Raw genomic sequence first — 12,071 nt, 5'->3', positions numbered from 1 at the left:
AGAAAGGGAATAACTATATTTTTTCATTTCAAATTTAATTAATGAATCCTTTAAGAATATGAACAAGAAATAAGCTGATTGACTATAAATGAACAAAGCTAGATTGCTCTCAGGCTTTTCTCTGCAATACTAAATGACAAAAGACAAAATTACATGTACATAGCATTGTAGGAAGTAAGTGCTTAAAGTCTAATAATTCCACAAATCAGCTAAGTGGTGTAAAATCAACACTAAAATGTCTCAGATACGCAGGGTCAGAAAATACACCTCCAAGAGAGACATTTGGAAAAAATTACTCACTCATGGTCCAGAATACCAAGCATTGAATAAAAATTATAAAGCAAAGAATGATGAACTTAAAATAAAAAGCAGCAATACTCATTAAAATAAATATAGAGACGTCAGTCCAAATAATTCATTAGAAATATGGTTATGAAATTAATACAGAAGAAAAATATTTTGTGTGGATAATATTTCATTAAGTGATAAGGTTTTTATCTTATTTATTTATTTATTTATTTATTTATTTATTTATTTATTTATGAATGATAGACAGAGAGAGAGAGAGAGAGGCAGAGACACAGGAAGAAGGAGAAGCAGGCTCCATGCCAGGAGCCTGACGTGGGACTCGATCCCAGGACTCCAGGATCGCACCCTGGGCCAAAGGCAGGCACTAAATCGCTGAGCCACCCAGGGATCCCCATGATAAGGTTTTTAATATCACAAATTAATGAAGACCAATCAGTAGGTCGAAAGGGTAGAGAGAAAACGAAGGATAGTAAATCTTGTATGATGATAGGTGCATTTTTAACCTTGTCCTGAATTTTCTATAGCGAACATGTTACACTTTATCAGCAGAAGTAGGCAAGTGTAAAAATAATAATAATGGTGAATATACCGAGTAAATCATCTCAAGTCAGGGATCCCTGAGTGGCGCAGCGGTTTGGCGCCTGCCTTTGGCCCAGGGCGCGATCCTGGAAACCCGGGATCGAATCCCATAACGGGCTCCCGGTGCATGGAGCCTGCTTTTCCCTCTGCCTGTGTCTCTGCCTCTCTCTCTCTCTCTCTCTGTGACTATCATAAATAAATAAATTTAAAAAATAAAAAAAAATCATCTCAAGTCAGAGAAAATATCAACATCCAGTGTTTGCTTGCTGCAAACTTGCCTTGTCTCAGGCTTGTCCCTGTGTGCCACGCGTACCTGCCTACACGTGCGTTGCTGAGGTAGGGCTTAAAAACGAGAGGAACTCACCAGCAAGATACTCTCCCAAGACATCCAGCGGATGGGGAGCACCGCACGGCCCTGGATCCGGTAGTAGTCACCACTGTACAGGTTTCTGCTCATTCCGAAGTCAGCTATCTTGATGGTATAGTTCTTACCCACTAAGCAGTTTCGTGTGGCCAGATCTCGGTGGACAAAATTGAGAGAGGAAAGGTACTTCATGCCAGAGGCAATCTGGGTAGCCATGAACTTCAGGTTGGCATAACTGAGGGAATAAAAAAAGAGGGGAGGAAGTAGCCTATGGAAAGAGCAAGCTGCGAGAGGCACGCATTCTCCAGGGGGTACCAGTCAACTGGAGTTTCCACCAACATCCCCTTCTCTGTTCTCAGTGGATCTCTTTGCTTTCCCCCAAAGGGCGGCTGCTCCATTAGTCCTGCGTGCTAACCTCCCCTCCCCTTGCCAGAACATTGATGAACTTTACTCTCCGGAGCCCAGGTTAGCCTCTTGAATGCAGAGAAGGGACGGGGGACCCGGCTTACTTACCTGACAGTGGGTACGTTGCCAGAGGCAGAACTAGGGGGCTCGTGGCGGGAAAGAAACTGATTGAGATCTCCATTCTCCATGTACTCGGTGATCATGCACAGCGGGTCATCAGTGATACACACAGCTAAGAGGCGGATGATGTTTGGGTCCTTGAGCCGGGACATGATCTTTATCTCCTTGAGAAAATCGTTCCTTTGGAGGACACAGACATAGGTAAACCCAGAGGCTGCCAGGGTTAGAAACAGGAGGGGGAAGGAGACACAGCAAAGCCTAGTCCTACCCATTACCCCAGAGTCTTGTTTCCCTTTAAATAATCTTTGGGAGGACAGAGAAGTTGGTACCTGGAAATGCCTTATTCTACACACCCTGGAATAGGATGCATGCTTATTCAACTGTGGTCTTTTTGAGAACAAGAGCCATGACCTGCTCACATTTACATCCCCAGAGTCCAACAAAAGGCCCACCACATAGAAAGTGACTACTATTTGCTGAAACACATATATGCTGCTAAAAACTCATCTGCAAAATGAAACTTTTCCCTGGAAATTGTTTCTTAAGTACACTGGAGTATTTACTTTTTTAAAAAGCTACGGACTCGCTCTATCGATAAAGCAAAGAAATCCTTTATAAAGTGAAAAATCATCCTCTGCTTTATCTGGGAACTCTTTCTTTTTCTCATACTGGTTGTTCGCACTACAGGGCACACCAGCAGCAGTCACAACACACACTGAGCAGCCTGTTCAAAACAGAGCTGTTTTCAAGTTCATGGTGGCAGTGTGGAGTTGCTTCCAAATCAGCACTCACTTGGACTAGAACTCTTTGAGGACCTAGTGACAACCACTCGAGTCACAAAATGGGCTATCATCTTTCCCAGTAACAATATTTGGGTCAGTGAGACCACTAGCCCACATTCTTAAAACTATCAGAGCAGATGAGTTATGAATCTCTGTTGAGTTTTCTAGGAATTCTGGACTGGGAGTCATACTGTATCAATATAAAACCCCAGAAATCAATGTAGTCCTGATGTGACATGTCCCCTCTTTCATTTCCCTTCCACTCAAAACCAGGGGTCTCCACAGCTTGGGGGCCCAGAGTCTAGACCATCCTTCACTGCTAAATTGCAGTTGGCCCTGGGGGAGGGACACCAAACCTCACCAACCAAAACAATGGGCAAAGGCTTTGTTATATCCTATGTTTTTTTTTTCTTCTTGCCACTCTCTCCAATCATGTGATAAAGTTAATATTAAGAATATCTTGTCTCTCTAAGGGACCCAGAGGATGTCATTTTTCATGCATATCCAGATCTTTAAGACTGAAGTTCTCACAGTTAAAATTCCAGTTGTGTTCCCTCACCTTTCTTCCTTCTTCATTTCACATCCTGTCTGTTGCAACACTTTTAATGAAACTCTACTGACCATTCTTGGAATTTACAATAATTTGGGGGACAGGGATAATAAGCTTTCTCTCGCTGTGCATATCAGCGAGACAAACCAAGTCAACACAAATGGGAAAATACATACGTTACCCAGATGTGCAGACTTCTTTGAGACACAGACAACCAGCTTTCAACCAGCATGCCTCTCTGGGTGAGGATTAACTCACCATTACTGTAATGGAAAGGCTGTCAGACAACGGAGTATGGCTGGAAACTGCAATTTATGTAGTAAAGGATCCAAGAGACTATTGGCCAGTTTGGGACACGCTAACCAACTGTAGGATCCTTTTGCTTTGAGGTCCATGGATACTTTTCCAAGTAGAGGTAGCTTCTCATTTGGGGGTTTGCTGGTCACAGAAGAAAAGGAGCATAAAAGAGAAAAAAAAAGGAATGAGACAGTAAATAGAGACGCGAATAAAGGAGCATGGAGGAGACTCAGCAAGAAAGTTGTGTGTAAAAGTGGAAGTCGGCCAAGAGGCGGTAATGACATTCAGGAGGATGTCTGAGCACCATGGTCGAAGGAGCACATATTCAGGCTGTTGGGTGTGTTGGGAAGTACAGCTCTGTGCAAAGGGAGTGAGGAAGTAAACATGGAGCTAATTCAATGGAAAGTGGACATCTGCATTTGCCGGAGACAGAGAAGAGAGATGAGGACTGCAGGCCCCTCAGAAAAATAGAGCACAACAGTGAAAGGTGAGGCAGCTCACAGACCTTCCCATCTCAAAGAAAAACAAAAAATGCGCAAAGGTTTCCAGGAGTGTTCCTGATCCTGAAGGCGAAATACATAAAGAAAAATTCAAAATGCAGACCACAGACCTGGCATTCTTGTTGGCGTCTGCTCGGAGCATTTTCACGGCCACCAGGACAGGCTGGTTGGCACTGACATCTAGGGCAAAATCTTTGTCTTTGAATTTTTCCATCCCCTCCACTTCACAGAGATGAACCTAGACAAAAGTCATCTAGTCTCAGCATCATCGTTTCTCCTGAAGATGGCTCAGTACTCTTGCTGAGCATTTCCTGGAGATAAGCTAACTCTTACAACTCAAGCCAAATCATACATGTTAAGATACGTGTAACATGCCTTTAATGCAAATAGTCGAGACAAACAATGATAAAGTTTGACATTGTTACTGCTTTATAAAAGAAACATACATGGATTGGAATGCTATGTGACTGACAACATACTATGGTATTACGGCATAGGCCACTCTAAAATGGCGCTCGGCAGAAACACTCCAACTTTGACTCAAGGAAGTTTAGTTATTGGCTCATAGGAAACATATGGCAGTTTCTTCTCTAAGGTGATCCCTTAGTATGGTGTTAGTACACAAGTAACCCCTATGTACTAGTAACAGAATAATGAGCCTGTGTTTTTAACCCAGGGGACAGAATGAGTATATACGACATCACAAACAGATGTCACCGGCCCTTGTACATCCACCAACACCAAACCTACCCAAGGGCAAAGCATGCCACCCACACTGAAAACCAATAACATATTCCTATATTTCATCTGGGGTTCAGATGGTGCTGGTGAAAGGCTCCTGTTGCCACTTAAGTCATGGCTTTGGATTCTCAGAAGGTTCCCGTGACTGACAGAAGAGTGCAAAGTCACTATTATGTGCATCACTCGGAGGGCCATCGGGAAGAGTGCTCCTCCTTATCTCAGTTGGCAATTCATTCCCTCCGGCTGATTCTGGGACTCAAGTCAGGGGCGAGGTTGTTTTTGACCACTTTACACGTAACTCCCACTGACAGGAAGAAAACAAAGTGGCTATCAAGTAGCAGGATGTTCTTGGACAGTTTATCAAAGATGATCACATCTTACGGGACCCCACCCTTTGTAACCTATCGTAAAAAAATTTGAAAATATTGCATGTTTTTCAAGATATCTGCAGTCTAGTGACTTGCTTGCTTTAAAAATTCCTGTACAGAACTCAGAAGACCCAGAAACCTTTGTGGGCTATTTCACAAAGCTGAGGTTGATCCCAATACCAGCCTTCCAGAGGACGAGGCAAGGACAGAGGAGTGAAGGAAACACTGAGGTCTGAACCCACTTCGGAAGGGACACTTGGCTCTACTGGCCATTTGTATTCAACCCCTATCTTTGAGATGCCAAGAACTGGAGACCCCACTAAAAGATTCAACTCACCTCCCCGAACTGGCCTTCTCCCAGCTTCTCCTTGAACGTTAGTAGTTTCCTGGGGAACTCTTCCACAGCCACATCCTTCCCTGAGAGCAGGTCCATGGTAACGGCTGGCACCGAGTAGGTGTTGCCTCCCGTGACCCCCTGCAGGTTCACGATGTCAGCCTCTGCGTAATGTGGCGCCCCCTCAGGCCCGCTGGGCTGGGCAGGCTTCACCATGCCACTGCAGCCTGGGAAGACACAGGCAATGAGTCCTCCTCCAAGGGGCATCTTTGGAGATCCTTCCAGGAAGAAAATCCAAAAGGAAGGCTAGGACCCACCCCTAAGACAGCCTATGCTACTCCATGCCACTCTCATTCAAAGAATGGTTCCTCTGGAGACCCTGTCTCATGGCCTTCGGAATGTAGAACATCATTTCCTCTTATTCTTCTCAAACTACGTGATCATTAGCAACCTCCTTGGCTAATCTTAGGGGATCGTGGTGAAGCTGTAGGCGTAGTTCACTCTAGATAAGGGCAGAGTAGGAAAGTTTGATGATTTAATCACATCACTTATTTCTTTAATTTGAAGACACTCTCATTGATTTAATAACATATTTTAGGGATGAAACAACTTTCTGATGATTCAATATAGTTTGAGACACATTCTTCCTTAAAAAAATAACTTAAAATATGAGGGGGGAGATGTTCTAGCATATTAGAAAATAGGTAAGTTACTTTAGGTTAGCCTAGGAAATAAATTCGTTCATATCCTTGAGTTCAACGTGCTCCTTCAATGTTTCTTATCCGCTGAGTGATAAGCATATGCGAGTTTCTTTTCCTCCTTTGAAAAGAGCCCTTGCAAAGCCTATGCACGCCCAGTTAGGTCTGTCTGCTTCTCCATCTGGCTTTCTCCCGAACACAAGTTCCACTGACTTAGGTCACTCCTCAGGTGCTGACCTTATGGAAAAGCTGCTCTGAGCCTCACTGATGACCCCAGAATCCCTTCTGATGTCACTCTTCAGTACTCTAAAAAACACTGGATGTGAATCAATTGGCACTATTCTACCAAAGCAATGCTTTTTACTGAAGAAAGGCAAGAAATATTCGCTGATGTAAAAGATCTTGTATCATTCTAATAAATTTTCACCAAAGAGAAATAAACAAAAATTAGATAAACTCAGTTATCTAGATGGCTAGAAGATTGGGAATTCCAGGATGTCTTTAGCTTCATTTATTTATTTTCTCCAGGTGAAATGCTAGTCCTGAATTTACCACCAATGATGTTTGGTATTGGGTGAGTGCCCTAGCTGGGCTTCCTCACCTTCTTCCTATGGAAAATGAGGAGACCAGACTAGTTGGACTGCTTAGGCTCTTCAGGTGTTAGCACCTTAGTGACAACCTTTATCTATTTTCTTTCTCTTCTGACCTGAGGGTCCTTTTAAACACCTACTATGAGCATTAGCAAAAGAGAGGCACTCAGATTAGGGTAGGAGCAGTGGCAGATCAGTCTAGAAAGAGAGTGTGGACTTCTCAGGAAAACGTGGGCTCCTCTCGATTAAAACCAGTCTTGGCTGAGGAGGAGCAAAGTGTCACACCTTCATGATGCCCGTCAAGACCTCTCCCTCATTCTCTGCCACTGGGCCATCCTCACCTGACTCTTCCTCCCCAGGAGCAAATTCTGGGAGTTTTCGTATCAGCCTCGATGGCTCCTGGTAGTCAGGACGAAGGGGAAAGATGCGATCATAAGTGGAATTGGACTCCTGCTCACTTGGCGATGAGGAGCGGTTGTTGTTGAACATGCTGGACTCACTGGGCAGGGACAGGCTGACTGTCATTTCATCATCCAGCATCCTCCGGGAAGCCTGAATGAGAAGAATGAGGAAGGCAGGTTGGCACAAAGGGGATCATAGCCTCCTCCTCTTCTGAGATCCAGCTCCTCCACTCAGGTGAAATACCTCTCTGTTACTCTTAAACCCTGGAAGCACCACAAGTGACAGGGATGCGACTTGTGTCAAATGCCTGTGTCATAGGAACTGAGAGTAATCCTCCATTGTTTCAAGGCAAAATGTGATCTCCTAACTTCTGTGCTGCCAATGTTCGTTAACTTCCACTGAAGCATTTATAAGCATTATTTATATGACACTGTGAGAACCTATCAGTGGCCAATCAAAGATCTTCTCCATCTTACAGTTTTTGATGTTCTATTATATACTGGATTTTAGCAGGCTTATCCTTTAATTGGTTTGATTCTGTGTAGACACATTAAAATGCTCATTCACTCAACAGATGTGCTATAACATGATGGCTCAGTAGTGTACTCCATCACTCTGGCTCCATAGCTTAGGATAATATGCCCTCAATCCTGCATTTTTACTAGCCCAAAATAAAATAGCTATAAGAATGCAAAAGGAAATCCCTGGGGATACTGAAGTGAATTATACCTAATGAAGAAGAAGAAGAAGAAGAAGAAGAAGAAGAAGAAGAAGAGGAGGAGGAGGAGGAGGAGGAGGAGGAGGAGGAGGAGGAGGAGGGAGGAGAAAGATAATAATAAAATTGTTTTAGCATCCTAGCCAATGTGATCTATCTGCACCTTCTAAAGGAAAATGCAGGAATCTGAATGTATGTGAACTATTTGGATTTGAACATAAAAAATGTTCCACTCTCATAAACACGTTTGGGTGTTCAGTGGAGACACGTAGATGTCTGCTTCATCCCCTGGACTAAAAAGTCCTTTGTTACAGTCACATCCTCGATACAGAGTTTGGAGCCCAGCACATAGTAGGTACTCAATAAATATGGGTTTATTGAGCTCTCTCAAAGAAAAAATGTTAAGGACACTACCAAAAGCATCCTACAAATAATGGTTAGTCTAAAGCTATTTTGAATCATGGTTTTTTGGAATATATGTGTATGCTTAAGGGTTTTACACACACACGTGCATATGTGCACACAAACACATAGACACACAGAGAGACACAAATTCTGTCCCCAGGAAGAAATTCTGTCATTCCAGAGCATCTGGATTTATCTTACTAGGATACACAGGGTAGAAAGAATTTTTTGAAGGACCAAGTTAAATATTCCAGGGCAAAATTTTTGCCTTTCCTTTTACTTGAAGAATCTCCAATCCAATACTCCTCTTCCAGTCATGAACATATTCCAATCGGCTCAGAAGACCCAGAGAAGTGTGGTAATTTCTCCAATAAAGAAAAATATAGCTCACAGGGTGTAGAACACAGATTCCCTCTTACCAATGAAAATGCAGGCATAACAAAATACTCAATAAGACACACATCAGCTTCAAGCTGTCCCATGGACCTTCAGTCTACCAGCTTCTACTACCACCAGCACTTTTTGCTGCTCCTCATCCTGAATTTAGATACCCGGTGTGTTCCGGCATTCTAGAAGAAAGGTCTTGAATTACCTCACAGCTCAGAGCTTCTCTAACCTTTCAGTCCACGTCCCTTTGAATCCATGGATCAGTGAAGACGTCCATGGCCAAATCTAGAAACACTTAAACATCAGCAGACCCTAAGAGTATCGGATACCTAGCAGAAATGCCCAGGGAGTTGCTATCTAGCCTAAAATACCAAAGTTATAGATATTCCAACTTTTCGGTGGAATGTATATATTTTAAAAGGAAAAAAGTTGACAAATTTCAACACTGACAATTGGAATGACCATAGAAAATAGGATATCAGTTTTATGACCTTAAGCACATCACACTTCTATATAACTTACTAGGCCCAGCTCACCATTATTCAACAAGGTTTAAGTAAAAGAGTACACATGAAAAAAAGACCTTGCAGATTGTTGAATGTTAGGCAAATGTATAAAAATTATTCAGGTAAGTTAGACTGGACAAAACAAATCTGAAGAGGGACCCAGAAGGATGCATAATCACAACTTCCAAGTAAATAAAGTAGAAACAGGACTATGAGAAACTTGGCTTGGATATTAATGAGGCTGAATGTTTTTCTACACACACACACACACACACACACACACACACATGCATGTGTGTAAACAGTAACAGAAGAGAAGGAACAGCATTATCAGAAATTTTAGCTAGGTACCAATTGTACATCTGTTAATTTTTTTAAAAAACGCAGATGTCTGCACTCTCCCCAAACCCAGTGAATCAAAACCTTCAAGGAAGATGTTTGAGTTGACATTCAATGTATTAGGAAGAGTTTCCTAGGGAGGCTCCAAAATCCTCGTTTCAAACAGGAGAAAATGGACTTAGCTTATTCTTTTCTGACTCCCTTCAGCAACAAGCTTCTCCAATCCCAGGCTTCTTAGTGGCCTCAGTTAATGCTCTAAGCATTTACAAGTTCTTATAGTTTGCCTTTTTCTCCTGGGGTGACAGTGGCTTAGGTACGTGTAGCACAGGTTCTTATCCCATGACTGTTCTGCACTTCCTTACCTTCTCCAGCATTTTCTGCCAGAATTGCCTCCAGAGGATGATGACAATGATGGCCAGGAGAATGAAGATGATGGCCACCAAGCAGCCAATCAGGATCCGGGTGTTGCTGTCATCGACTTTAAGCATTGGATCTGTGACCAAGAAGAGAGAGATGGAGAACATCACCATCTCATGGGGCAAGGAAAATCATGAGAGACTGGACCAGGGACAGAGGTAGAACTTTTTCCTTCAGGATAATTCTACAAGATGCCACCCTAACACTTCTGCTTAGTTTCAGTCTTGCTAGTCTTGTATGACTTTGCTCCTCCAACGTACAGTCCTCCTCCTTGGGGCCGTAGCCTCCGCCTCCTCCTCATGTATCAGACTGGATAATGGAGAAGTTTTCAATTCATCCTCAAATTTTGTTCCTTTATTACCACAGCCTAGGTCTACTGGCCCACAGTCATACCTCATGAAAAATAGGTGAAGAGTCCCCCTTGGAGACACTTGATCATATGTGTTTCCCAGATTGCCGGTTCATATTACCAGTGATCATCTAAAGCACTGGATACATTTTTGCATGTATCTCCAATTAGAGAGACTATCATCTTGTTTAATGGACTTCCATCCATTGAGATCCCATAGAAATGTCCCTTTCCTTGTTTTTGTTCTGAGATACCCAAACTTTCATGAAGCAATTGGAACAACTCCAGACTCTGCTTTAACTGAAGAATAAAATGAACTAGTGAGGAGAGTGAGTTTGGATCCTTTACTTTGGATTCTATCTTTCCAGAACTACCCTTCATCCAAAGCCACCTGGTAGAAAGCCTCCTATGCAGACAGTCAGGCCCTTGCAAATCTCTACCCTTCTTCATCTTTTAGAAGCCCCCTTCAATTTTAACTTTTATAACTAGAAATCACACATACCATAGGTTGTGGGTGCCACAGGTGAGGTGGGCAGGGCTCCAGAGTTGTTATACATTGCAGCGTCTGTTACAAAATAAGTGTGAGTCAGAGCTGGGGAGGAGACAGCTAAGTAGTGGTTTTTCTGGAGGCAGATTGTGACCTAGCACATTGTGAAATCAATTTAGTGAGTTGTCATCAGCCTTTCTTAAAAAGGAACTCATATAATATTCTAAATTTTAAAAAATCATCATTAATCTGGACAGTAAGAGCAACTCTTGTTTTGGAAAATGTCTGTTTAAACGATACTAGGTGTCATGGTACAAAGAAGTTTACGAAACAGTGGCTCAGAGGGCTGTGACCACACATTATCATAAAGCATGCATAGGAAGTCAGACCCAAATTCAGCAAAATGTAGAGAGAACATGATGGGTAAGTGGTCATGGAACAGACATAGCGCTAAGCGGCTCTCCAAGGAAATTAAGTTATTTTCACTATGCTCATTGACCTAGCCCTTTAATTTATAATCAAACCTCATCCTTATAGGTAAATTATTGATACCGGAGTCTCCCTTACTGTGATGTATAAGCTTCTAAAACTAGCCCCCCAGAGTGTATTTGCTAGACTGATGTTGGCAACTCATTTTCCCCTCTGATTTGTCTAAGGAAGGAAGTCAAGAATTAGAATATGCAATTCCCTTCAACCCGCATGCTCTCCATAAGTCCTAATTTTTCTTCTTCTTAGCATTATTATGCAAATTGGGAGGTATCTGGCATCTACATATACTTTTCTGCATTGGGTCCTCAAGCTCCAATGGAAATGAATGTTATCATGACATTGGATTATAAAACTCAAGAGATCCCAGTAGTCAAAAACTAGCCCGTTGCTGCAATTGGGTATAACAAGGTAAGTGGACTAATTACTCTGCCAAGAGAATAGAATCCCTGAGGATGGATGAGAATCTATGGTCTCATTGTTAACACAATGTAATGACACTGTTTTTAAACATCTAAACTTCTGTTCTTTTTTTTTAAGATTTAATTTATTTATTCATGAGAGACAGAGAAAGATGCACAGACACAGGCAGAGGGAGAAGCAGGCTCCATTCCATGCAGGGAGCCTGACGTGGGATTCAATCCTGGGTCCCCAGGACCACACCCTAGGATGAAGGCAGTGCTAAACTGCTGAGCCACCCGGACTGCTCTAAATTTCTGCTCTTAGTAAATACTTAATGCAAAATCATCAATCTATTTATTCTTAAATTTTAAATCAGGGGTGCCTGGGTGGCTCAGTCAGTTAAGGGTCCGACTCTTGATTTTGGCTCAAGTCATGATCTCAGTCATGAGATCCTCAGTCATGGGGTGGAGTCCCATGTTGGGCTCTGCACTCAGCATGGAGCCTGTTTGTCCCTCTCCCTCTACTCATCCTCCTGCTCT

The 12,071-nt window shown here is 42.7% G+C and overlaps 1 protein-coding gene across 4 annotated transcripts in view; it reads right to left on the bottom strand.

Moving 5' to 3' along the window:
* DDR2 (discoidin domain receptor tyrosine kinase 2) overlaps positions 1-12,071 on the bottom strand; it is a 152,298-nt gene that overhangs the window by 10,558 nt on the left and 129,669 nt on the right. For all 4 annotated transcript variants that reach the window (XM_055333989.1, XM_055333988.1, XM_055333987.1 and 1 more), the window contains 7 exons: positions 10,660-10,722; positions 9,754-9,884; positions 6,979-7,189; positions 5,353-5,576; positions 4,017-4,144; positions 1,766-1,957; positions 1,253-1,487 (listed from right to left, as the gene is read on the bottom strand). In XM_055333989.1, coding sequence (XP_055189964.1) covers positions 1,253-1,487; positions 1,766-1,957; positions 4,017-4,144; positions 5,353-5,576; positions 6,979-7,189; positions 9,754-9,884; positions 10,660-10,722 — 1,184 coding nt within the window. The remainder of the gene's footprint in view (positions 1-1,252; positions 1,488-1,765; positions 1,958-4,016; positions 4,145-5,352; positions 5,577-6,978; positions 7,190-9,753; positions 9,885-10,659; positions 10,723-12,071) is intronic.

The sequence above is a fragment of the Nyctereutes procyonoides genome, unplaced genomic scaffold, assembly GCF_905146905.1.
Source record: "Nyctereutes procyonoides isolate TBG_1078 unplaced genomic scaffold, NYPRO_anot_genome, whole genome shotgun sequence".
Lineage (NCBI taxonomy): Eukaryota > Metazoa > Chordata > Mammalia > Carnivora > Canidae > Nyctereutes > Nyctereutes procyonoides.
Note: the sequence above shows the minus strand (reverse complement) of the source record. Positions and strands in the feature narration are given on the sequence as shown.